Source organism: Vulpes vulpes, chromosome 4 (assembly GCF_048418805.1).
Source record: "Vulpes vulpes isolate BD-2025 chromosome 4, VulVul3, whole genome shotgun sequence".
Taxonomy (NCBI): domain Eukaryota; kingdom Metazoa; phylum Chordata; class Mammalia; order Carnivora; family Canidae; genus Vulpes; species Vulpes vulpes.
Window position 1 is genome coordinate 95,288,829 of NC_132783.1, and position 25,916 is coordinate 95,314,744.

General features: G+C 51.5%; 2 protein-coding genes across 5 annotated transcripts in view; one reads left to right on the forward strand and one right to left on the reverse strand.

The window, feature by feature from the left end:
* Positions 1-2,904: 2,904 nt before the first annotated feature.
* Positions 2,905-19,656, forward strand: HK3 (hexokinase 3). The gene is made up of 20 exons (XM_072756528.1): positions 2,905-3,019; positions 3,309-3,378; positions 6,387-6,508; positions 9,648-9,810; positions 10,013-10,167; positions 10,254-10,373; positions 10,461-10,556; positions 11,425-11,524; positions 11,609-11,792; positions 12,193-12,348; positions 12,503-12,736; positions 13,107-13,402; positions 13,489-13,628; positions 13,708-13,827; positions 16,421-16,516; positions 16,701-16,800; positions 18,416-18,599; positions 18,694-18,849; positions 19,013-19,246; positions 19,334-19,656. Exons 1-20 carry the CDS (start codon positions 2,993-2,995, stop codon positions 19,476-19,478), a joined length of 2,898 nt encoding a protein of 965 aa, XP_072612629.1. The 5' UTR covers positions 2,905-2,992; the 3' UTR covers positions 19,479-19,656.
* Positions 19,627-25,916, reverse strand: part of UNC5A (unc-5 netrin receptor A) — a 61,812-nt gene continuing 55,522 nt past the window's right edge. For all 4 annotated transcript variants that reach the window (XM_026006574.2, XM_026006598.2, XM_026006581.2 and 1 more), the window contains 7 exons: positions 23,220-23,307; positions 22,841-23,009; positions 22,451-22,684; positions 22,148-22,297; positions 21,903-22,067; positions 21,028-21,206; positions 19,627-20,787 (listed from right to left, as the gene is read on the reverse strand). In XM_026006574.2, the coding sequence (XP_025862359.1) occupies positions 20,622-20,787; positions 21,028-21,206; positions 21,903-22,067; positions 22,148-22,297; positions 22,451-22,684; positions 22,841-23,009; positions 23,220-23,307 (1,151 nt within the window). In that variant the 3' untranslated portion in view covers positions 19,627-20,621. The remainder of the gene's footprint in view (positions 20,788-21,027; positions 21,207-21,902; positions 22,068-22,147; positions 22,298-22,450; positions 22,685-22,840; positions 23,010-23,219; positions 23,308-25,916) is intronic.

A 25,916-nucleotide genomic window follows, 5' to 3' on the forward strand; every position in this document is an offset into this window, starting at 1 on the left:
CTAGCCTGGCTGGGATTGCTTCCCAGTTAAGGTATTTGCACTCAAATTAGGTCTGCCTCTGGGGAAACCCAAACTAAGGCAAATCCTATGGAGAAATTAGTCTCCCTGTTTTATCCTTGGAAAACTGAGGCCCAGAGAATTGAAGAGATTTGCCTAATGTCATACAGCTGGTAAATGGGATGGGATTTGAACCCAGGTCTGCCTGACACTAGAGCTGATGCTCTCTGTACTTCACTACACTACCTCCTGCATCTCACTTGAGTGCCAAAACTCAATGAAAATTTTAAGTTTGGATGGACTCATTCTCACCTGTATGGCAGAGTAGCTTTAGCCTTAAGTTGATTTAGTAGATAGAAATTGGGCTGAGGGGAAGGCAGTAAGTGGGTGGTAGTACCATTGGGAAGATAGAAGAATATATAAACCCAGAGTGGAAAGGCTGCTAAAGCCACATGCACCTGGAAGGCAGGAAAAGGTTACTTATTTCCTCTCAGTTTCAAAAGCCCTGGACTGGGGCACCTGGGTGGCTCAGTGGCTGAGCATCTGCCTTCAGCTCAGGTCGTGATCCCAGGGTCCTGGGATCGAGTCCCATATCAAGCTCCTTGCAGGGAGCCTGCTTCTCCCTCTACCTATGTCTCTGCGCCTCTCTCTCTCTCTCTCTCTCTCTCTCTCTCTCTCTCTCTCGTTCTCTCTCTTTCACCTATAAATAAAATCTTAAAAAAAAAAAGCCCTGGACTATTGAAGTTATAGCTCTTTGATTTAACAAAAATTAACTGATATCTATTACATGTCAGGTCTAAATCCTGGGCCCTGGAGCTCAAAGGATGAAAAAAAGAAACATTCTCTGGAAGCACAGTACAGCGGGAAAAGACGAACTCACAGCCCTGAGATCAAGACCTGAACTGAGATCAAGAGTTGGATGCTCAACTGAGCTATCCACGTGCCTCTAAACAGATGATTTTAATATACTTGTCAATGAAATGATATAAGCCCATCTGAGACACTGGGATCAATAGACCACATTCAGCTGGGGTCAGGGCTAAGAGGAGCTCATCAGGAAAGGCTCCACAGCATTGGTGGGGACTGAAATATACTTCAGAGGATAAGGAAAAATTAGGTGAAAAGGCTAGACAGGGCAAAGGGGGGGGGGGTTATTCCAGATAGATCAGCATGAATAAAGACTAAACAAGAAGCAGCTTGATGGGTGTAGGAGATCTGCAAGGCACACCTGGCATAAAAGGATGTGGGGGGAACAGTGGGGAACTTACAAGCCTGTGTGCTTGGCTCCTGGGCACTATCTGCTGTGAGAATCCTGTGAACAGCTGAGTAGGGAGAGCCTGGCACCTAGCCCAACACTGGCTGCAACCCACCTTACTCTGACCTGACCACCAATTCTCATTCCTTAGTTCCTTCTGGACAGCTGGAGATTGGTATTAAGGGGCTATGAGGGAGGCTTGTTAGGATGTGTCCTTCTTGTTGGTCAGTGGCCATCTGGCATCTGAAGAGAACTGTTGGCCACTGCTATGCCTCTGCTACAGCCAGGGCTGTCACAGGTGCTTACAGATCTCAGGCCCAAGGCATTTCTACCCTCCACAGGCCCAAACACAGACCTTCCCTGACACTCTGCCTAGGGTGCTGGGACCCCTGCTCCTGGAGAAATAGATACAGGACTTCAAGAAACATGGATGAAGAATCCTGGCGTTACTTGTCAGGGACATATCCTTACCCTGGCCCGGAAGACTGTGGACTCTAGCTGTCAGCATGAATCACATTCAGTTCCATATTCTCTCCCAACTAGACAAAGCTGAGAGAGACAAGCCCCAGGCTAGGCAGGATGTTATGGGTGATGGCCACTCTGTCCTCCTTATCCCCACCCCAGTTTTCCTGTCTTTCAGAGCCTATATGTCTGATTGATACCCAGTGAAATGTGCAGCAGGGCTGATAATCTGGTGTGTTTTCAGGCCCAGTCATGCCAAAACTAATACAAGAGCCACCAACCCTGGTCTCCATCCTGGTATATGGAACCATGTTCTGCCTATAGATTAGAGTAGGGTTAACTGCTAATGAGATAGCCCAAAGTCTAAAAATATCTGCTCACCAATTTCCTGGAAATTAAAATTGGTGTAGTATGTCTTGTCTCCTATCTTGGTGAGTGTCTTAGGCTGTTCAGATTTCTATAACAAAGTACCACAGATTGAGTGGTTTATAAAAAACAAATTTCTCACAGTCTGGATGCTGGAAGACTTAGATCAAAGTGCCAGCATGGTTGGGTGAGAGCCCTTTTCCAGGTTTCAGACTCCCAACTTCTTGTATCCTCTCATGGCAGAAGGGACCCAGATGATCTCTGGGTCCTCTTTTATGAGGGCACTGATCCCATTTATTAGGGCTCTCCCCTTATGACCTAATCACTTTTCAAAGGCCCCATCTAAAGTCTTCACCTTGGGCATTAGGTTTTCAACATAAGAATTTGGGGAGGGGGGTATAGATATTCAGACCATAGAAGTGGTCATAGTGACACCCCAAGATTCTAGGCATTCAAGAAGACTAGTTTGGGGAAAACCAGCTTATGGCCAACAACTCTACTGTAACCTGAGATTCCCCTTCCCCTTCTTGTAGAGAAGACCTAAAGTATGAACCTACTCCCCATTCACCCCCACTGGGCCTACCATCTCAAGGCTAGACTCCACAGTCTGGCTGTCACCTCCCCCATGATATATCCCCACCTACATGTATCTTCTTTAGGTCTTCAGAGCTGAACTCCTTACCGTGAAGACTGGACTCTTGGAGCCCTTGTGCTCCATGATTTTGTACATGCTCTTCTCTTTGTTAAGGATCACTTCTGCCAGCATACTGCTATTCTTCCTTCAAAGCTCAGCTCCTCAGATTGCCCTGCCCACTCTAGGGCAGAGTTAATCTCTTCTTGTGCACCACATTGCTTCTTGCGCATTAGTACTTCAACATTTTGGAAAATTGTCTATTGTACTGTATATCTCTCATGCTAGGCTTCTCCATCTTTCCAGAGGTGAGCCACCACCTCAAAACTCAGACTCTGAGTATTTGTAAAGTAGATGGGGCTCTAAGCATTACAGAGAGGATGTCCTAGGGTCCTTGACCTGGTTCAGGGCTCCAGCTTCCTGCAGTCATCTTGCTTAAGTTTGCACCATAGCCCTGCCTGCCCTGTGCTTCTCTTAGGGCAGACTCAGAAGGAAGTGCACCTTCCTGAATTAACTGTTGTCTAGTTAATAGTGTCCAAGAAAGAGGGTGGGACATTACAACTCGGGTGACCCATTTTATTTTTGGATGCAAACCAGGTCAGTGGAATGCCTCACACTGAAAGAGAAGAGCTCACGCCTAAGGAAAATAACCAACTACTTCTCCCAGGTAAGACCCTCCTCTAATTCCTGTTTACTTTGGCCCCAGCCCCTCACCTCCATCTCTCCAGCTTGGCCCATGCTAGTGGAGTAGAGGCTGGAATGACTATGCCAGCTGGTCCTTGATGATAGCTCCCATCCTTGGCAGGGGTCCCTGGGATCTTTTTCAGAAGGATGGCTCACCTCATGTATCTGATGCAGCTGAGTTAAGCTAAGAGCCCAACTGTTACTCAAACCTGTGCAGACCCTGGCTGGGAATCTAGTGATGTGGGAGACCTGTTTCTCCCCACCGGGCTCAGCTCGAAGAGGCAGACATGAGAACATTTACTGGGAACATAAATACTGAGGTTTCTTGGGTGAAGCTTCATAGTCTCTGGCATGTAGAAGTACTGAATAGATGATAGAAGAGTGAATGAATAAAAGAGTAAATGAATGAAAGAATGAGTTAGCTGGGCCTCAAAAGGAGAATGAAAGCTTACTCTGTGTGTAGTCATTGGCCCTTCCAAAAATTTTAATTGCTTCAGTTACTCTATTTTTCCCTTGAAACAGACCCATAACATTTGTGAAGTTAACATTCCTGTTTGATAGATTTGGAAATTAGGTGTATGTGACTTCGAGAAAATTTGTTGGAAACTGATTTCTTAATTCTCTGATTAAGGACCTTCCCCCCAAATTTTTCAAAGCTCTATTAGCACCTAGTTATGTGAAACCCTGTGCTGGGGTGAAGATGCAGATGACTCAGACACAGTGGTTCCAAACTTGAGGAACACCATAAACAAAGGCTGGACAACAAGAGACAGGGCAAAACTTGTAGTCAGTGTGGCTAGAGTATGAGGGGGAGTAGCAAGAGAGGAAGCTTAGGGTCTACAGTGCTGTGAAAAAAGAGTTTCAGACCTTTTTTTTTTTTTCTGCAATGGGAGATATCACAATGTGAAGGTTTACCTCCTTTCTTAGGGGAGATAGGGCTGGGGAATGGCATGATAAAATCTATTTTTGCACAGTCATTCTGGTAATGTGTTGGAGTTGGTAGGGCAGGGAGGTGGACAGTATCAGATAGGAGGTTGTTGGAATAATCAGATGGGAAGAAGTTTTAGGGCAGTGGCAGTGGGAACCAGAGGGGTGATATATAGGAGAGCTCTTTCTGTTCTTAGCTTTTTCAGCCTGAGACCTGATTGTGTAGAGGAAGTAAGGGTCAGAGAAGTAGACAGGTAGACAGGCACCTGAATAGCTGTGTGAGTGAGCAACTTCTATGCCTCCAGCCAGGGTGGAGGACAGGAAAAGTTTCGTGGGGGAAGAGTAAAGGAGAAAATAAACGTGGCTTTGACTGTGGAGTTTGAGGAACCTCTCCAGCATATAGAGAGTGATGTCTAAGAGACCATTAGAGTTTGGGATTTGGCTCAGGACGGGATTTGGGAGCCCTGACACAGAGGTTTTAATCAAACCTTGAAGATGATAGATAAGGCAACATGGAGAAGAGTGCTATGGCCAGAAGCAGGGGTGGAGTGGGGCATGTTTAAGAGGAGAGGAGAAAGTTATGAAGATTATGAGAAACTCAGGAAGGAGGCCCAAGAAAGACTGGCTGTCAAAGCCAAGAGATGAGAATTTTGCAATGAAGAGAATGCTCATGGCTTTGCCTGCTTGATAGAGGACAGTAAGGGTGGGGACTAAGGAAAAGGCTGGGGTGGGGCAGTCAGAAGCTCATAGATGACCATAAGGAGGATAAATTCATGGGCATGAAGGTGGGGAGGGGTTGCAGGGGTGAGAAAGTATCTTTCCTGAAGTCTTGCTGTTATAGGAAGAGAAGTAGACTGATTCAGTGGACAGATGCCTTCTGCCTATCTTGAGGCCTTCCCTGAAAGGTACCTGAATCAGTGAAGGCCCCCTTGGGAACTTCTTAGAACAGCAATATCACCTCTAGTTTGAATTAGCAAAATAACCAAACATTTCTATAGTCCTTTACAGTGTGCAAAGGATTGCCAGAACTATAAACTCCTTTAATCCTCATAGGAACTGAATTTTTGTTCTGTTATAGAGGAGGAAATTGAGGCTTATAGAGTTTTGATTTGGATTCAACTAAATAAATCTGAAGGCATACTCTGTGCAAGGTTCTTTTGCTCTCATTATTTCATTCGCCCCACACAGCTCTTCGAAATATGTTGGTCCCCATTTGGCAGATGAAGAAAATTAGCCTCCACATTGGAGACCTGGTACTAAGTGCTTTGTGGAGAGCTGGGTCCTTGACTCTGAGCACAGAGGTCTTTATATTCTGTATCACTATACCTTCCAAAACCCACATTGTGTTGCACATTACATTTCCCAAAGCATTCTTCGAGTCTTAATTCATTTAATTCTCACAACAACCTTGTAAAGATAGATATTTCCTCCCAGATAAAGAGACTGAAATTAAAAGAAGTCATAAATGACCTGTCTGAAGTTATGCCACTAGTGGAACCCTCTCTGAAGTGCAGATCCATCCCTGTCCACTTCTCTCTTCAGGATGAAAGTTGTACACCTTAGCTTGGTATAAAGGCTATCCGTAGTCCAGCCTGCCTGCTTTTCTAACAGTTCTTTGGCCCCTTCTTACCTCACACCCTTTGTTCCAAACCTCTAGAACATCCCTGAACTCCCAAGCACAGTAGCAGGTCCATCTCTATTATTGTCCATGTCAACTGTACTGTGATTGTTGGTAAGGCTGTGAGATCCCTCAGGGCAAGGCCTACATTGCTTTGTACTCCAACATTTGTCATAGTAGGCATCAGGAACTGGTGAAGGAATGACAGAACGAATAAACGACATTGGGATTAGAAATCAGCCTTCCCAGTGCTCTGTTAATACATGTGCTTCTGGAAAATGAGGGTCTTCTGATTGATTACTAAAGGATCATCGATGGTTAGAGGTTCTGAGTTCTGCCTACAGCTTTCTTCCTGGTTCCCTTCTGAAGGAAGAAAGTTAAGGGCCACAGCCTCTGCAGGCCTGTAGACTATGTGGTTCACCTGGGCTGTCCCTTTCTTCCTACAGGTGGCCACCCTCCAATGTGGAACCACATGGACTCCATTGGGCCAATAGGGTTGCCGCACAGGGAAGGAGTCCCTGGCTGCTCCCAGGAGGGCTTGCCCTACCCCTCAAACAGCTCTGAGCTGGTAAGTTGGCCTATTCAAGGCTGTCAAGAACAGGATCAGTTGAAGATGTCATTGGGCCATGGGCTTTCAGCCATGCAACGCTTTCTAGTTCACCAAGCCTTTCATTTTTTAAAAAAAATTTATTAATTTATCCATGAGAGATGCAGAGAGAGAGAAGCAGGCTCCATGCAAGGAGCCCAATGTGGGACTTGATCCTGGGACTCCAGGATCATGCCCTGAGCCGAAGACAGATGCTCAACTGCTGAGCCACCCAGATGTCCCTCACCAAGCCTTTCAGATCTGATCTAGTAGCTCTCTCCTTTGTGGCCCCACACAACAGCAAGGTGAAGATTATCTTCTCATTTTATAGCTGAGGAAAAGGAGGCATAGAGAGGTGAACCGATTTGAGTTTTAACTCATGACAGGAGACTGAGCTGAGGTATTTCAGTTCAAAGGTATTACTTTTGCCACCTTGCTACACAGGTGCTGTCCCTACCCTGAATGGGTTGACATAGTCTAGAAAGGACCCTCTTGGGGTTTTCTGGTAGAAAGCTGTATTCTTAAGGCTTCCACTATTTCCACTATTTCTCTAGTCACTCCTGCACATCTCCCTCCCTTCAATATAGCCACTGCAATCAGGCACACAGAGATAATTTCAATGCTGAACTCAACTTGGAGGTTATTCTGCATCATAGTTCATATGCCTCAGGTTAGCTCAGACTGTTTCTCTTTTCTGTCATTTTGACTAAGATTTAGAAGCTCTTGCATATCACACCATCAAGCAGGAAACACTTGTGTAAGTCTGTTTCCTCATCAGTAAAATGGAGGAAAATAAAGTCTAATCCTTCCACCCCCTGGAGGATTAAGTGAGCTAATGGAGATAAAGGAGCTACACAGAGGAGGCATCTATGAAAGAGTTCTTGAATTGTTCCCTGCAGTTTCTTTAGTTTTCCAGCTTGTTCTGACATCTTCTGGACTTGGCTTGCTGCCCAAACTGTGGGGGAATCACCCCTCACTGCCTTTAATTCTCCCACTTCACTCTTGTCCAGTTTCTGCCCCATAGCCTGCTGTAAACATTTCTTTTGCATGTAACTCACGGCTGGGCCACAGAATTGAGAAATGACATGGCCCCTGACACTGGGGACTCAGAGGGCTTCTGAGTATTATTATTTTCTCAGTCCTATTCCAGGACTACACAACCAGGAAACGTGGCAGAGCAAAGACTCAGATGTAAGTTTTCGCATCCTATGGGGTTTCTTTACTGCAACCTTCATCAGCTTTGGGTTCATTTCAGGTGAAATTCCATTCATGTGGAAACACCTCTTCAGTCAGATCTGGGTTCAAATCCCATTCTATCCCTTAATAGCTGCTTGATTATGCAGATGACTGTCTCTCCCTGAGCCTCAGTTTCCTTATTTATAGCATAACATAGGAATAACCCTTCCTGGTGTGCATGGCTGCTAGAAGCATCTCCTATAATGTAAACATGGAACTGAACATTTGACACCCCAGTTAGGATCATTTGCCTCCTTAGGGATCTATTTTCCACTCTCTTTCTAAAGCAGAGGTGAAACTGAGTCATCCCCATGTCCCTCACTGAATAGTCTCTTCTCCCTGGCTCCCCCTGCTTCTCTATTCAGATGTCTGAGTGGTTACTTTACAGATATGGGTCCAGTATGGGGCAGTGGATCATAGGAATGGAATTCCTGTGGGACAGGCAATGAGGACCTAGGAAAGGCTAAGCCCAGGAGAATAGAGTCTCAGGTTGGGACTCCAGCAAACCCAGGGAGGTTGCTGGCATCTCTTTGAAGGTCAGGCCAGAGGGTCCTCTGGAAGCGTTTCCACATAGAAGTAGAGTGCTGGGGCTCCTTTTAGCTCCCCTACAATGGGCTGCTGGTGGAGAAGAACCTGGGATGTCCCATCCTCTGCTTTCTGCCTGCCTACCTCTCCTATCATTCTTTTTTTTTTTTAAATATATCTTTTTAAATTTTTATTTATTTATGATAGTCACAGAGAGATAGAGAGAGGCAGAGACACAGGCAGAGGGAGAAGCAGGCTCCATGCACCGGGAGCCCGACGTGGGATTCGATCCCGGGTCTCCAGGATCGCGCCCTGGGCCAAAGGCAGGCGCCAAACCGCTGCACCACCCAGGGATCCCTCTCCTATCATTCTGATTCACCCCTGGCCCAGCCTTCTCTCAAGTCCATCCCCTTACTCTGAAGAAAATCCCTTTATTCTCTTCCCCAGATCTTCAAATGGCTTGTTCCCTTCCTCAGGGAGAACTTTTTGGACCAATATCCAAAAATACCTCTTCCTCCCCTTGGTCAGTCTCAAACTTCTATTCCTGCCTTAAAAAAAAAAAAAAAAAAAAAAAGTTAACATTATGACCAGAACCATATTATATGTTTATTTGCTTCCTTTCTGCCTCTATGCTGAAATCTGAGCTCCACAAGAACAGAACTCAGCTTGTTATGCAACATATAGTGCTTAGAATAGTGTTGGGCCCCTAGTCGGGGCTCAATGTCTGCAGGAAGGATGGTTGACTAATGGGAGGACTGTCCTCCATGATGTGGCCTCCAAGTTCTCCTATGCTGAATTTACTTAGGCTCCAGAGTCAAGTGGATTGGGAAAGGGAAGTGCCTAAACTTGAAATTCATTCACACATTTGTTCACTCTTGCTCATTTGATGAGTGACAACTCACTGAGCAGCTCACCTCTGGGAAATGGGCAGCTAGAGTAAATCAGTGGTATGACAGGAGAGAAGTCTCCCTAAACCCTGAATACCAAGAAGTGGAAGGGGCAGGGGACATAGGGATCTGATAAGGAGCTGCCAGAAAATGAAGTAGGAGGAGGGAGGTGGGTGAGTCTCCCCTTCAGGAAGGCGCCTTCTGAGAATGTGGGAACTAAGTATGGGCTGTATGCAGCAAGAGAGCCGAGGTGTGTAAAGAGGTGAAGAGTGGGGTTGGGTAGGTGCTGGGGAGACCAGTAAGGCTCAGAGAAGGCTCAGGCAAGGTTCTAGTCAGCCTCTGGGAAAGCCAAGGGAGGTGCTGGTCTGGACTGGTAAAGGGAGGAGCAGGCTGGGTAAGGCAATCCTGGTTGGAGTCAGAAAATTTGGTTGGCAATGGGACTCTTGCCTGGATATTAGCCTGTTTCTCCCCAGGTGTTGGAGTGTCTACAGCAGTTCAAGGTGACGGGGACACAGCTGCAGCAGATCCAAGCCAGACTCCTGGGCTCTATGGAGCAGGCACTGGGGGGTCAGGCCAGCCCTGCCTCTGCTGTCCGGATGCTGCCCACATACGTGGGGTCCATCCCACATGGCACTGGTGGGTGACATAGACTAAGATGGATGGCCAGGCCCAGGGAGAGAGTTCTGATCTGGGGGAGGGAACAGTTTCTTATCCCTCTTTCCATTAAGGTTCCCAATTCTAATCTCTAATGAGACGTTGCAGTCCTTGGGGGTGTTTCTGGGAGGCAGAGGGCTTGGTCTCACCAGCTGCATGTCTTTCTGTGACCTGTTTGCCCCAGAGCAAGGAGATTTTGTGGTGCTGGAGCTGGGGGCCACAGGGGCCTCACTGCGTGTTCTGTGGGTGACCCTGATGGGCACTGGGGGGCATAGGATGGAGCCCCGGAGCCAGGAGTTTGTGATCCCCCCAGAGGTGATGCTGGGTCCTGGTCAGCAGGTGAGAGCTCACTGCCTAGTCTCTGGGAACTGGCTGGGTGGCTGGGGCTCTGGTGGGGAGAGCTGAGCCCCTAATCTCTCCCACAGCTCTTTGACTTTGCTGCCCACTGCCTGTCTGAATTCCTGGATGCACTCCCCGTGGGAAAACAAGGTCTACAACTTGGGTTCAGCTTCTCCTTCCCTTGTCACCAGACAGGCCTGGACAGGGTGAGACAGAGTGGGCATGGGGACAGTGGGTGGAGCTGCAGCTCCATGAAGTCTATTGAAGGAGTGACCCAGCTTTTCTGCCCCCAGAGCACCCTTATTTCCTGGACCAAAGGTTTTAGATGCAGTGGTGTGGAAGGCCACGATGTGGTCCAGTTGCTGCGAGATGCCATCAAGAGGCATGGGGTGAGTGGAGGCAGGGGTAATGGGAGGGTGGCTTGTGTGGCCTGGGCCTGGGCCCAGCACACATAGGCTGTGCCTGGGCCTGCTTTCCTTTTCTATTTATATCCTTTATCCAGTTTAACCCTGGGGTAAATGTCGCTACCACTCCCATTTCATAGGTAAGGAGACTGAGGCTAAGAAAAGTCAAATAAATTTTTGGGACCATAAGGCAAAATAAAGATGAAAAGGCTTGACCCTGTCTTCAAGGACCTCACAGTCTAGTAGGAAAGCATTCTGACAGAGGATTGTCCCTGTCAGGAAGGTGGTTTCAATGACTCTGGTAGCACTGGGAAGGGCACATCAGGACTTGGGCAGGGCTTTTAAGGAGTTTGCCAAGTATATAAGTTGGGACTGGGGTGGAAGGTCTGTTTTCTGAGAAGGATATATGCAAAAACTTGGATGGCTGAGAAAAGTGAATCTGGATCCATCTGGACTAACTGTAGTGATGCTAGTGGAGGTAAGTCAGGGTCAAGAGGGGATGGCTTGGGAAGCTAGGTACCTACAGTGCAGTCTTCAAGGTACCATGCTTGCTCACAATCATCTTGGTCCTGTGGGGACCACTGGTGTTCTGGAGGTGATAACTGACTTTGGGAGCCTCTGAGAGCCCCAGGGCCTAAGTAGAGGGTGGAAGAGACAAGAGGTAGTGTGGGATGGAAGGAAAATCCTCTACAGGGTGGGAGGACCTAGAGTATATGTGTGGGCATGAGCACACATGTGTTTCATGGACTCTGAGCACCTCCATCAAAGCCAAGGCCTTAGTCTTGCCCATCCCCCAGGTTCCCCGCTCTGCCCACCTAGGTCAGCCATGACCTCTGCCCTCTCCATTGTCCAGGCCTACAACATTGATGTGGTTGCCGTGGTGAATGACACAGTGGGCACCATGATGGGCTGCGAGCCAGGGGTTGGGCCGTGTGAGGTCGGGCTTGTTGTAGGTGAGCCATGGGCTATTTGTGATGATGGGGGGAAGGGGGCACAGCTACCTGATGGTCAGATCCTGATGAATTCATCCCTGCCAGACACTGGCACCAATGCATGTTACATGGAGGAGGCAAGGCATGTGGCAGTGCTGGACGAGGACCGGGGCCGTGTCTGCGTCAGCGTTGAGTGGGGCTCCTTCGGTGATGATGGGGTCCTGGGACCAATGCTGACCACCTTTGATCATGCTTTGGACCGAGAGTCCCTGAATCCTGGTGCCCAAAGGTGGCCTGACCTTCTTCTCTGGGCCCTATCACTCTTCTGCTCCCTTCCTTGCTGTTGTCCCTGAACTCAGGCCCCTCTCTCTTGCTTGTTCATAGCGTTTCCAGGTTGCATCCTGGGGGGTTGCTGGCCAGGCTCAGAGAAGGAAGGGCTCAAGATCCTAGAACCCAGAGTTTTCAGCCCTTAGCCCTCTCTTATTCCTGATAGATACTTAAGCCAGAGGGGGCAGCAGGGTCTGGATAAATACCCACCTATCTCCAGGGAGGCCATTTGCTTCTGGAACCTACAGTCTGGGGGAGCCTAAAGAAAATGACTCTTCTTTTGGGGCCTTTGGAGTTGGGGCCAGGTGGGCTAAGGGCTTAATTAAAGAAAGCTCTGTCCAGCCATTCTTCCCTACCTGTAGGTTTGAGAAGATGATTGGGGGCTTGTACCTGGGTGAGCTGGTGAGGCTTGTGTTGGCTCACCTGGCCCAGCAAGGGGTCCTCTTTGGTGGCTGCACCTCCCCTGCCCTGCTGAGCCGAGGTAGCATCCTCCTGGAGCACGTGGCTGAGATGGAGGAGTAAGTAAGGAAAGCCAGTGAGCTTAGACAAGGGGCTTCTTGGCTTGGGAGAGGGGAAGATGCTCTGTCGCCCAGGTAGCCATGGGGCTGGGGAAGGGGGGCAGGGAACTTTGGGGCTACTTGAGTCCCACAGCAGTACTCTGTGTCCCTCCAGCCCCTGGGCTGGGGCAGCCCGTGTGCATGCTCTCCTGCAGGACTTGGGCCTGAACGTGGGAGCCTCAGATGTTGAGCTCGTGCAGTATGTATGTGCAGCTGTGTTTACTCGGGCCGCCCGGCTCTGTGCTGCCGCCCTGGCTGCTGTTCTCTCTCGCCTCCAGCACAGCCGGGAGCAGCAGATACTTCAGATTGCTGTGGCCACCGGAGGCCGAGTATTTGAGCAACACCCCAGGTACTGGAAATACACACAATCCTGTGTGAGCAGGTAGCAAGAATGTGTGTGTTTTCCATACAGACCCAGAGGGCACTCTGGTTCCATGGTTGCAAGGCAGTGGGTACCAGTGGCATCCTAGCAGAGTAAGGTCAGGTGGGGACTAAGGGAGGCCAGAAAAAGAAGAGAGAAAAGATGCTTCTCTTTGGATGTGCAAGGGAAGGGGACTCTGGGGGCCCCAGGAACACTGGAGACACTGGGCATACGGTTAGTGTACAGATGGATTAGAACTGAAGGGATTTGAAACAATGAGGCCCAGGGTTTCAGCTAGCCCTGGGGTTCAGGGCCAGGTGCCAAGCCAGGTATGTCTGCTTTGTGTCTGTTTGTATAGTTTTCTCAGCATCCTGCAGGAGACTGTAATGCTCCTAACCCCCGAATGTGATGTCTCCTTCATTCCCTCTGTGGATGGGGGTGGCCGGGGCGTGGCAATGGTGACTGCTGTGGCTGCCCGCCTGGCTGCTCACCGGCACCTGCTGGAAGAGACCCTGGCACCTTTCCAATTGAACCGTGAACAGCTGGCAGCGGTGCAGGCACAGATGCGAGAGGCCATGGTCAAGGGGCTCCGAGGGGAGGCATCATCCCTCCGCATGTTGCCCACTTATGTCCGGGCCACGCCTGATGGGAGTGGTAAGGAGCTGGGCTGAGTGTGGGGCTGGGATATGGGAGGTCACAGTGTGTGCTTTGTCCTGGCACTGAGGATCTCTGTCCCACAGAGCGTGGGGACTTCCTGGCCCTGGACCTGGGGGGCACCAACTTCCGGGTTCTCCTGGTGCGTGTGACTGCAGAAGGTGTGAAGATCACCAACCAGATCTATTCCATCCCAGAGAATGTGGCCCAGGGCTCTGGACAGCAGGTACCCACAGCTTGGACCTGGTGTCAGGGGCAGGGAAGGGCCAGGATTGGACCACCCCCTGACTTGCCCTACACTTCAGCTCTTTGATCACATCGTGGACTGCATTGTGGACTTCCAGCAGAAGCAGGGCCTGAGTGGGCAGAGCCTTCCGCTGGGTTTCACCTTCTCCTTCCCATGCAGGCAGCTTGGCCTTGATCAGGTGAGGGAGGGAAGGCCAGGAGAAACCATCCATAAGGGCTTTTCACTCTCATACCCTTCATGGAATGGGCAGGAGGCTGGGAAGAGGGCTTCAAGTATCCTGGGCTGGGGATGCAGGTGGGTAGAAGCACGGCTGGGCTGAGCCAGCCTAGCCTCAGTTTCACTGGACATGATGTGTGCAGAAGGGAGTGTGGTAAAGTGGCCTGGAATCCAGGGCTGTAAAGAGGCCTGAGATGGAAAAGATTATAGATACCTATGGGGGCTGCCAATGGGCAGAAAATGGAGCCAGGTTAGGTCTAGGCACTTGAGAGCAATGTAGGCCAAGTAGTGCTGATGAGGGAACACACTGACTGTCTACCCCACAGCCCTGGTATACTGAGCTAGGGAACCTATGGGGATCAGAATTAGTTCCTGTCTCTCGAAGGGGCTTAGTTGCTTGGTTTCTTTGCCCTATTTCCTCTTCCCGACCTTGCTGTGTCTCTCTCATGCCTGGCTTGGTCTTGGGTGCCTGACAGAATAGCAGAGCAGCAGGCACAGATCTAGACACAACACCCACTAAGCATAAACCTCTACATGTCCTTCAACAAGAATGCTAGACTTCTCAGTGCACACATCTGACGCTTATCATGGAGACGGCTCCTCCCATACTCTGGTCCAAGCTCCCAGGAGTTTCCTCCTCAACACCCCCAACTTCTGCCAAAAAGCCTCCTGTGAGGAGCTTGCTGCTCCTAAAGTTGCTCTAAAGTTGCTCACTATGTTCTTCCTGAAAAACTATCTTCTCTTCTCCACCCAGCCTTTGTGTAGTTTTCAGCTCTGCTCCAGCTCTGACCTCTCTCAGACACATGCCTCTGTACTTGGCTTTCTTTTACACAGTGGCCCTTGGGAATCGGACACTTGGCAGTGTCTCTCTACTGGTCTGCTCCACTCTAGGCTAAGCATGCTGACCCCATTTGATTATTCCTTGTAAGATTGTGAGAAGCAGGTGGGACTCACTATGCAAAATCAGGTGCGCAAAAAGAAACACGGTTCTGTTCATTTTCTAGAACTGAACTTAATTTCTGTATTGAGCTCACATCCTTTTTTTTTTTGGTGGGGGGATAACTTCATGATAATCAGTTTAGGGACTTCTTTCCCCAGGCAGGGGCCCTTCTCAGTTGCACGGCATCCTTTGCTGTGTACATGCAGACACTCAAGGAAGTCAGGAGATGCCTAGGCCTCAACACTGTGTGGACTCGGCCACTTCCTCTCTTGGTTCTTGACACCTCCTTGACAACTCACCTTCCCTTCCATGGGCAAGGAGGACAGAGACCTCCTCTGCCCTCAGATCGCTCAAATATCTTGTGTCTCCTCCCTTCCCACACAGGGGCATAGCCCAAGCAGAGGCATAGGATAACTTTCTCAGGAAACTAAAATCTAAAACCTGGCTCTGAGGTACCCCCAGCTCCCCTTCCCCAGACCAGGGGTCTTTCTTTTGTCTGGGAGCAGGGAAGTGTTGCTGCTACTTATGATCTGGGCTCCCCCACATTAACCCTCTTTCTCATTTGCCATCTCACTCTTTGGTTTCTGTTTTTGAGACAATGCGCACAGAGCACTCTGGCTGTGGTTATATAGGGAAAGGGATAAAAGGCAATATTGTTGGGGGAAGTGTCAGTTAATACCTTTAAAATCTTCTGCCCCAAAGATTTTCCTTTTATTAAAAAAAAAAGATTTATTTCTTTTAGAGAGTGCAGGCGGGAAGGGAAGAGGGAGAGGGGGAGAGAGAGAGAGAATCCTAAGCAGACTCCTTACTGAGCGTGGAGCCTGACACAGGGCTAGATCCATGACCCCAAGATTATGACCTCAGTCGAAATCAAGAGTTGGACCCTCAACTGACTGAACCACCCAGGTGCCTGCTAAAGATTTTCATACCTGCTCTGCATGCTCCTACTTTGGGCAGAGCTGTCGTTTTCTAACAGCAAGAAAATAATTCCCCCTGCCCACTCCCTCAGAGGAAGCACACTTAGTCCTAGACTAGAGAGCCAATTGCTAAGTTCACAATTTAAGACCCATTTCTCCCTATCTGTCTTGTCTCCTCCCATCCTGTCTAGGTGTCGGTTCTGGCTTTTTTCCATTTGTCCTTCACTCATATTTGGAACACACAAATAATCTCCTATGGACAAGGGTCTGTCCCTAATTCCTCAATTTCCTTGATCTCAAGTGACTCTTGCTAGTTCTTTCTAAAGAGCAGAGTTTTTTTGTCATTTGGACTTTAGAACCTTCTCTGTCCTCCCCCTTCTCTTACACAGCACTCATTTTACCAGCTCTGTTCATTCCTAACCCAATTATGAAGGACCATTCCTTCTGGGTAGCCGTCTTAAAACGTCCAGACTCTCAGACCATCTGAGCATTCTGGCACTAATAATAGAAGACACAGGTCATATGGTTATTAATAGGTTTCTTTACACTGGAAGGCTCCTGGAGAGTTAGGAGGGGGCAGAGTGAGCGTGGAATCCTGCTTGGCGAGGAGGGATATTGTATGCTTTGATGGGTTACTAAAGGGTGAGTGAGATTCCAAGGGGCCTTCACCTTCCTGCCCCACCTTTGTCCCACCCCAGGGCATCCTCCTAAATTGGACAAAGGGTTTCAGTGCATCAGATTGTGAGGGTCAAGACATTGTATGTCTGCTTCGGGAAGCCATTGGGCGAAGACAGGTGAGGAGTCTGTCTCCAGGGGTGCTTTGGGGATGTGGCAAGACTTGGAGGGAGCAAAGGGTCTCCTCCTTCCTGACCTGGGGGGTGGAGTGGGTGGTTCTCTGCAGTAGAGACCTCTGGGTCCAGTGCTTGTTGCCATGACAACCACGTTACCCAGCAACTAGCAGCATCCTTTTGTGTGCAGGCAGTGGAGCTGAATGTGGTTGCCATTGTGAATGACACGGTGGGGACCATGATGTCCTGTGGCTATGAGGATCCCCGTTGTGAGGTCGGCCTCATCGTTGGTGAGGAGGGCCCTGTTCTTTTGTGCTCCTACTGCCTCATGTTAATTCACTGCCCCCTGTTGATTCCTCAGGTTGGAAGTTCCTCTGGCCTTGGGAATGTGGCATCATTCCTGCCTGACTCAACTAGGCCCTGCAATACTCATTTGGGCTGGGTGTCTGAACTTTGGTTGTTTAGCCCAGCTCAGCTACTGATTCAGTCACTTAAGCTTTCTGAGCCTTAGTTTGCCCTTCTGTTAAATGAATGTGAGTTTTGTAGTCATACAGATTTGGGTGGAAATACTAGCTTTGCCACTTCCATCTGTATGATCTCGATCAAGTCACCAGAGCCTCAGTTTCCTTCTAAGACAGAGATAATAGTAATGCTTGTCTCCAGAATCATGAGGGTGAGAGGTGAGGAAAAAAAGTGTGGCACAGTGCCTGGCTCATGGTACATACTCAGTGCTTGGAACTAGGTAGAGGCTGAGAAGGTTCCGGGTAGAGGACAAAGAGTGAGCTGTGAGGGTCCTTCAGGTAGTCCTTGAACTTTATTAAGCATTTCTCCTCTGGCTAGAAGGGACAGGAAGACTATACATAAAGACAGGATACATACCCATTTTCTCAAAACTGACCATTTAGTGGGGATTAAGCCCAGAATGGCATGTGACAGTCAGGAAGAGCTGAATCTGACTCTACACAACAGGGTGACAAGGCCAAGATCAAAGGAAGTGGTCCTAACATGGATGGAACTGGAAAACAATTTGTCTAGGCAGGGGAGGAGGGTTCTCACCGCTCTTTGGGCATCAGTCTCCTAGGGCAGGAGATATGTGGGAGCCTCCTTTTGAAACTGGGAGCTTCTTGAACATAGAGCCTAGAATGGGGAGATGCTCAGGAGAGGTGTGCCTAGATTGCTGTGTGAATAAACTAGTCAGAGGAAGTCCAGGTGGGGCTGATTAGGAGACCACCTGCCTAGAGCTGACAGTATGTTGGGAAGAGGAAGGGGATGTCTTTACCCAGGTATGCCTTCTGCCTAGAACACCTTTCCTTCCTGTGCTTCCTGGCTTCAAGGTAAAATCCAAACATCATTTTCCCTCTATAGCTTTTCCTGACCCTCAAGGCAAGAAGTCTTAGCTGTGCTCAAGTTTCCCATGATGCTCTTCTTTGCAACTTCTATTGGGTACATACAGGCATTATCAGAGTTAGCTCCTTATTGCCCAACCTCTGGCCACTGTGGGGCTCCTTATAGCTGATTCCTATGTCCCCAGCTTCCGGCCCAGAACCTGCTAATTTGACTAAGAATCTGGAAAGGTAGCCCAGGGAGCTTGGGTCTCTCAACTGCAGACAGTGGGGGAGCTCTCACATATCTCCCAGGGGTGTTCTGGGGTAACATGGAAGATACCATGATGGTGGTCCTGGTAGGGAAAGTAACAGAGGCCTAAAGGGTTTGATGCTACCAGGGTCTGCAGAAGGAATGTCAGGAAGGCAGGCAGACCAGGACATAGGACAGGTTGTGACTGTGGGGAAATGGAGAGGTAAGAAATGAGCCCAGATTTTGCCATCTCAGTCTGGGGAGGGCATGGGGGGGGTGGTTCTTATCTATGTCAGTAAATGGCTTCCACCCTGTCTGTCTTCTCTCTAGGGACTGGCACCAATGCCTGTTACATGGAAGAGCTTCGGAATGTGGCAGCTGTAGCTGGGGACTCAGGGCATATGTGCATCAATATGGAGTGGGGTGCCTTTGGGGATGATGGGTCTCTGGGCTTACTTAGAACCTGCTTTGATGCAAGTGTGGACCAGGCATCCATCAACCCTGGCAAGCAGAGGTATGGGCAGGACTGGGTAGGGGCAGCTGGTGGTGGCTGATAGTCACTATTATGGTAGCAGGTAGATTCTCCTGACCTTTGTGCTTTCATGCAGTTTTGAGAAGATGATCAGTGGCATGTACCTGGGAGAGATTGTCCGCCACATTCTTTTGCATTTGACCAGCCTTGGAGTTCTTTTCCGGGGCCAGCAGACCCAGCGCCTTCAGACCAGGGACATCTTTAAGACCAAGTTTCTCTCTGAGATTGAAAGGTGCCTAAGGCCTTATTGCCTCCTTCTACCTCCCAAAGAAATCTATCACTTTGGGTAAAATGCTAGTTGGTGGGAGGTCCATTCTGGAGGATGGAGAAGTCATAAGGTGGGAAAGCTAATGCTGGACCCTGGCTCTCTGTGCTCTATTCCTTCCTGTCCCCAGTGACAGTCTGGCTCTGAGGCAGGTCCGAGCCATCCTGGAAGATCTGGGGCTGCCCCTGACTTCAGATGATGCCCTGATGGTCCTGGAGGTGTGCCAAGCTGTGTCCCAGCGGGCTGCCCAGCTCTGTGGGGCAGGTGTGGCTGCTGTGGTGGAGAAGATCCGTGAGAACCGGGGCCTAGAAGAGCTGACTGTGTCCATAGGGGTGGATGGGACCCTCTATAAGCTACACCCCCAGTGAGTCTGGGTGCTGGGATGGGCAGGGGGGAATGGTCCAGTGGGGTCTGGCTGGCAGGAGCTCACCTCAGCCCCTCCCCCTCACAGCTTCTCCAGCCTGGTGGCAGCCACCGTGAGGGAGCTGGCCCCTCGCTGTGTGGTCACCTTCCTGCAGTCAGAAGATGGGTCCGGCAAAGGTGCAGCCCTGGTCACTGCTGTTGCCTGCCGCCTTGCCCAGATGGCCCGTGTTTGAAGAAGTCTCCAGGAACTACCCTTATTGGACCAGGGCCCAGGTTCCACCTATCCTCAGCCACCCAGGACTCCCAGAATAGCTCAAGTGTGGCCCTTCTGCGGCCGCTAGCCTTGACCTCTGGCTTTCCCAGAGAGAAGGAGCACTCGGGTTAGCAATATATATATATAATTTATTTACATTCACGTCCGCTAAAATCCCTACGCGCCCCGGCGGCCGGGCAAGGCTGTGTACATAAGGCCATGTGTAAGTGCACGAATGCACTTAAGACAGAGTCAGGGCACGAGCTTCACACCACAGGTCCCACATGGGGGAACTGGCCAGCCCCAGAAACGGGCATATCACGGCACGCACACTTGCCATTGTCCAGCCCGGGACTCCCATTGCATATTCACATGCCCTGTTGGGCAGGGCTCCTCCAGGCTAGGGGCAGGGGGAGGATCAGGGAGGAGCCTTTGGGTGTCCCTGGGTGGATGGGAGAAGGGCAGCATGTGAGAGGCAGATGTGGATTGACACTGGGTGTGAGAGACGTGAGTGGCCTCCAGGTGTACAGCATGAGATGTGTGTATGTGTGTGTGTGAGCTGGGAGTATGTGAGATGAGCACACGAGACATGCATGGGCACATGCCCGTGTGGTGGTTGTGTGCCTGAATCCAGGGGCCACCCCTTGTCCAGCTGTGGCCCTTGGTCTCACAGGCTTGGAGCCAGGCCCCTCAGATGCACCCCTACCTGGCAGGCACAGAAATGTTTGCATAAGGTCCAGCTCAGGCAGGAGCTCTGGCGGCCATGTCCCAAGCCCAGTGTGTGCGTGCATGCCCGTGTGTATGCGGCCTCCTGGCCAGGGGCAGGAGGAGAGGTAGCATCACAAGCACATACACACACACAGATGGGCTGGGCCTGGCTTGGGCTCTAGGCACTGCCCACCTCTGGGGCAGGGTCAGAGCAGGTGGCAGTCCCAGCAGGCCTTGGAGGGGTGGAAGTGTGGGCAAGGTCTGAAGGGCCAGTGTTAAGGGACAGTGTCTGCCAGGAGGGGGCCTGTCCACACAGTTCCCCCTGAGTGTGGGGGAAGGGCCCCATCTGGCCTCTACCCATCCCTGGCGGGTGCCAAAGCTGGTGAGAGTGTAGGCGTTGTAGGCCTGGCTGGCCTTAGCACTCTGCCTCTGACACCGTGAAGAGGCCAGCGTCTGGCTGGCCCAGTCCGGCTACTGCTGCAGCCAGCTGGCTGAGGTTGCCATTGGGGAAGTGCCGTGCCTCCCACAGGTTGAGAATCATGGCTGTGGGGCTGGGCTTGGAGGCAAAGAAGCTGAGATGGCTGTGGAAGGGAGGGGACAGGAGCCAGTCAGCAGCCCTGCCTCACCCCAGGTTGCACCCTTCTGCCTCTCAGCCCACCCAAGGGCAGGACCTCCCCCTCAGCCAAGCGTACTGGATGCATTGGCTGCTGGTAGATGAGGTGCAAGCCCCAGAGAGCTTCTGATCCACCCTACCCGACCCACTGCACCAGGATGGACTGCAGGGGGCCTTCACAGCCCCTCCCTGCTCATCTCCTACCCACCTGTCCAGGTGGAGTTTCTGGGCCAGAGTCCGCCAGTCGGCACCCCGGCTACAGGGCGGGTCGAGGCTGGTAATGATCTTTTGCCGAATGAGGAAGGGGATCTTGAAGGCACTGGGGCCCACTAGGGCTGGGACCCCCCCTTCACTCTCCAGAGCCAGCAGCTCAGCAAATCTTGTGTCCTGGAGGTGGGGAGGTGTGGAGGCGCCTGTTAGAACTTTCATGGCCCAGGCCCACTGCCACCTCCTGCTGGGGGAGCACCCAAACCATCTCAGGGCATGGGGGTAGCACAGCCACTGTTTCCCAGGCACCCCTGGTATGCCAGCGCCCTGCTCACTAGAGCTTAGAGGGTCTCAAGGCTCAGAGGTATGGTGACCTGCCCAAAGGCACACAGCCAGTGAGCAGAGGAGCTATCTAGCCTCATTCTCCTCTCTTCCCATCATCCCTCCCCAAGTCACCCCTACTGACCATTCAGAGAACTCACTGTATTCCACTCACTGCCTTTGTCCTCCCCACTCAGTTCCCACTGCCAGAAGCCCTCTTTCCCTCACTGCTGTCTTACTCACTCTTCTAGATACTGTACAAAGTTCCTCCTCCTCAGCCCCAGGGCCCCCAGGCAGCTTTCTCTCTCCCTGCTGCTGCTCCTACATCCTCTTCAATCTCCAACCCAAGTCAGATTGCGATTGTATCTGTCTGTTTGCATCTGCATCTCTCTCCCTGGAGACTTGGAGGAAGCAGCTAAGCAGTTTCTAGGAGGAGGTGGGGTTGGGCTTGGGGGCCAGATAAGCCAGGATAGGCCAGGTATGGGGCGCGGGGGGGGGGGGGGGAGGGGGGGCGGTTGGCACATTTCTGCAATGCCGATGCCCCCTTCTGCCCACCTTGGTGATGTTGAAGTTGATATTGAAACTCTGCCCATCGCCTTCTACTTGCCACACCCACACCTTGCAGGCCAGGTCACTGGTGCTGGGGCTGACGCGCTCCAAGGTGAAGGCGCAGTGCAGGTACTGCTGCGTGCCGTTCCAGATATGATAAAAGGGGATCTCCTGAGGGGGTGGGCGGAGAGGCTGCATCAGGTGTGCTCAGCGTTAGGGGTGCCCCCTCCAGGAACCCTGAGCGCCCTCACCTGGTAGCTGACGAGGAGCTTGCTCTTCCATAGGGAGCTGGGCACATCATGAATGGACAAACGCAGGTTGTGGTAACTGTCCTTGAAGTGCAGGACTCGAGGCTCCTGGATCAGCTGTCCCCCCAGCTGCTTCTCCAGCTGTACCACCTCCTGCAGTGCAATCCAGGCAGTCAGCTAATCCCTGGGGCCGAGCACCCTTCCCCATGTCACCCTCTTCCAAAAGGGGGTGGTGAGCCCTCAATGCTGAGGGGAGGGGGACGGTGGCATGTGGCCTCCCTGTGGCAGGGTGGGGGCAAGTAATACCTTGAGTGCGTCATGGGTGTCGTGTAGGCAGTAGACTCGTATGTTGTACTCAAGGGAGGTGCAGGCCACAGGGGCAAACAGAAGCAGCTTGAGGCGCTTGGTTGCGGCTACGCTGAGGGCCTCTCCCACCAGGGCAAAGCGACCCAGTTGCTCAGTGAAGACATAGCAGGCGCCAGCCTCCAGCTGGCAGTAGTAGAGGTGGGAGGGCGCTTCCTCACCCAGGTGCAGCACATCCTGTGGGCAGGGCCCGATGGGTCAGCTCCTGGCCAACAACTCTGAGGAGTGGCCAGGCTGGGGAGAGGGTGGCTCTCAAAGGCCAGGTGGGAACCCCAGGCTCCACTCTGAATCCCCCAGTGCTCAGGTGGGCTGCTTGGGGCTGTTCCTGCTCACCTCCCAGCTGCCCTCACAGGACTGCTTTTTGAGACGCAGGCTCCAGCTCTCTGGGCAGGGCTCCCCACAGTGGTCCATGGCGAGGATGACTGGCCTGGTGAGCAGGACTCCAGGGGGCCCGCAGCTAACGATGGGACTCAGCAGGGTCTGACAGCCAGCTAGGGGCAACCTCAAGTGGGGAAATATAGGTGGGGAGGGAAAGGCATCAGTGGGCTGTCCTGGGAGCTGGCTGGGGCAGGGTAGTGGCATCCCATGGTCAGGGCCCCAGAGCTGGGTGGAGCTTATGGGTAGTTTTCCCTACCCTCCCAAGTTGGACCGTAGATGGGCTGGGGTGTCATGGTGACCCACCCAGCCCCAGCAACAGGGCCCACGCCCACACCTCACGTCCTCTGGCTTATGCAGCGTGAGGTAGATCTCGTAGATCTTTCCTCGGGGTATGGCATCTGGGGGGATGAGGAGGCTGATCCCTGTGACAAAGTAGGAGGAGGGTTGAGGTTTATCAGTGCTGCAAAGATACAAAACACTCCCTTCTGCCAGGCCCTGCAGGAGCCTTCCTTTGAAGACTGTGCCAGGCTGGACAAGGGGACAGAGGTGCCACAGGGACTGCCAGGCTGTCCATCTACCTACAGAGGCATGAAGCTGAGTTCTGGTGGTCCCAAGAGAGGCTGAGGGAGCTCAGGTGAAAAAGCATGCCTTGTTGGCCTGGGCACAGAAAACTCTGGAACAAAAAGGTGCCAGGTATGCTGTACCTACCTGACCTGTCACCCAAAAGGCACTGGGTAAGACCAGGGAACTCCCTGCTTAAAACTTTCCCTGACTCCAGCATAAGGCCCGGCTTCCTGGCCTGGCATTTAAGGCCCTCACCTCTGGCCCCCCCTGCCTTTCCAGCAGCTTTTTCAGCCCAGACTGTGCTATACACTTGACCATTCTGAAGCTACTCTCCTGAGCATACCTCTGCCTGGGTGCCCTACCCTCCTGCTCTGCTCAAGTTTTCCTTCTCTCCATTGGCCCTGCTCATCTTTGGGGATTGCCATTCTCAGCCACCATGACTCTGCTCCTGGTTGTTGCTCTGGTTGTTGGTTGTGGTTGTTACCTTGCTGGGTTGGGTAGACCTCCCTGGTTTGGGAGCCATTGCACACGTGTCCTCTTGTCTGGTGGGTTCACCTCTGTCCCAATGTCTTGCAGGCAGCATCAGAAATGACTGCTTAGTGAGGAGTGGTTCAAGGGGGGGGAGGATGAGGGACAAGGGCTGCAGAGTTCCTCTGGGGATGGCAAGGAGTGATCCTGTTCCACCTTCCTGCTCTTTTAGGACAGGGGTGCCTACATTAGGAGGGACTTCAGGGGCACGTGACTGGGGAGAAGAAGGAATTCTATGACCAAGTCCAAAAGCTTATGTTTATGCTCCGGCATGAACCCTGAGGTGGGTTGGTTGGAATATCACTACTTCCCAGAAACTGACGCCCAGGAGAGGGAAGCCATTGATGGCATATTTACAGCTACTGCTCCCTTCACCAGCTCTATGCTGCCTCCTGGTACTGGCTGCGAGTGTTGGTGACAGTCCCAGAGATCCATGTGTGTGAATGCTCTCTGTGGCAGAGGTATACATACTTACACATTCAGTGGATGCTAATGTCTGGTACTCAGGGCAGGGAGGAAAAACTAGGGGACCTGCTCTCCTGAGGCACTCAGCTCGGTGGGTAGAAAGACAAGTGGATGGTAGTAAAGGGTGCTGGGGGAGAGCAGGGAGGAGTGGCAGCCCCCCTGCTCCAGAGGGAATGAAAGGCTGATGGTCCCTGAGTGCCCCCTGTGCGCCTGTCCTTTCTGAGCTTAACTTGGACCATCTCACCTCATCATCCTAGCAACCCTGTGAGGAGGACCTGAGGCCCAGAGAGGGAGAGCTGCCAGGCCAAGACCTGAATGAGAAGTAGTAGATAAGTCAGTGAATGGGGGCAGAGGGACCCATGTAAGCAAAGGGAAGTCACAGTGTGCTTGAAGTGCTGAGAGCCCACTGGGACTGCCATGTGCAGGGAAAGAGTGCATAGAAGGGTATGGCACCTGGATGGGAGGGAACAGACAGGTCACTGTGGCCCTGCCCCATGGGCTTTGGGGCATGGGGAGCCCCGAAAAGGGTTCAAGAAGGGGAAGGACATGATTAGGTCTGGCTTCACTGGGTGAATGCTTGTTGCCTGGAACCAGATGTCAGGTAGGTATGATTGCCTGAGCCAAAAAGGTGGTGGGAAAGAGAACTAGGAGGATGCAGGAGCATTTGAGGAGGAAGAATGATGGGATTGGTGTGTGACTGACTAAAGCTGTTGTAGGGAGCAAGTGATAAAGAGTTAGGAGGTCAAGGTGACCTCCAGTTTCTGGCTTGAACAACTTGACTCCGCTGTCCCTGAGGTGAGGAAAGCCAGGAAACAGGAGGTTCTGGGGGAGGGTGGGAGACAGTGCTGTTTTAGGCACCACAGGAATCTGAGGTGCTGTGAGACATCCAGATGGAGCTGCCCAGGAGGCAGCTGGGTGTATGATTCTGTCGCCCAGGAGAAATGTGGCTGGGGATGGAGGAGTGGGAGTTATCTGCACAGACATGGCGATTAAAGCCATGGAGTAGGCGAGAGTGCTCTGCAAGAGGGTGCCAGGCAGGAGCTCTGAGGAACACCTACATTAAGGGAAGAAGCACCAGGAGCAGCTGGAGAGGGGCAAGAAAATCAGGGGCATGTGGGGTCACCTGACCTGAGGGAATAGAGAATTTCAGGGTGAGAACATCTTCCTCAGAAGATGACTATGGAAGGGGTCTATGGATTCCTTGTCATGGACCCTGTCAGTAGGGTTTCCATGAGGTGGTAGGTGGATGGCCTCCTATCCAGGCATTTGTCCTTTGCCACGTCTCCACTAGTTGGCCAGCTCCTTGGGGCTGGCACCTGTCCTACCTCTGGGCTCAGGGCCCAACAGAGTCTGGCACACACAGGCTGGCTGACCGCATAAATGAATGGACAGTAATCCTGTGCTGTTAGGTAACAGAAGGGAGACACTCTGACCTCTGTGCTGGCCCCACTGCCAGCCATGACTGGATTCTCTC

Coding starts and splice junctions, on each gene's coding strand:
- HK3 (XM_072756528.1), top strand. CDS start 2,993: ATGCTAGGCTTCTCCATCTTTCCAGAG. Junction 10,168..10,253: donor TGCTGGGTCCTGGTCAGCAG/GTGAGAGCTCAC, acceptor TCTCTCCCACAG/CTCTTTGACTTTGCTGCCCA. Junction 19,247..19,333: donor CTCTATAAGCTACACCCCCA/GTGAGTCTGGGT, acceptor TCCCCCTCACAG/CTTCTCCAGCCTGGTGGCAG.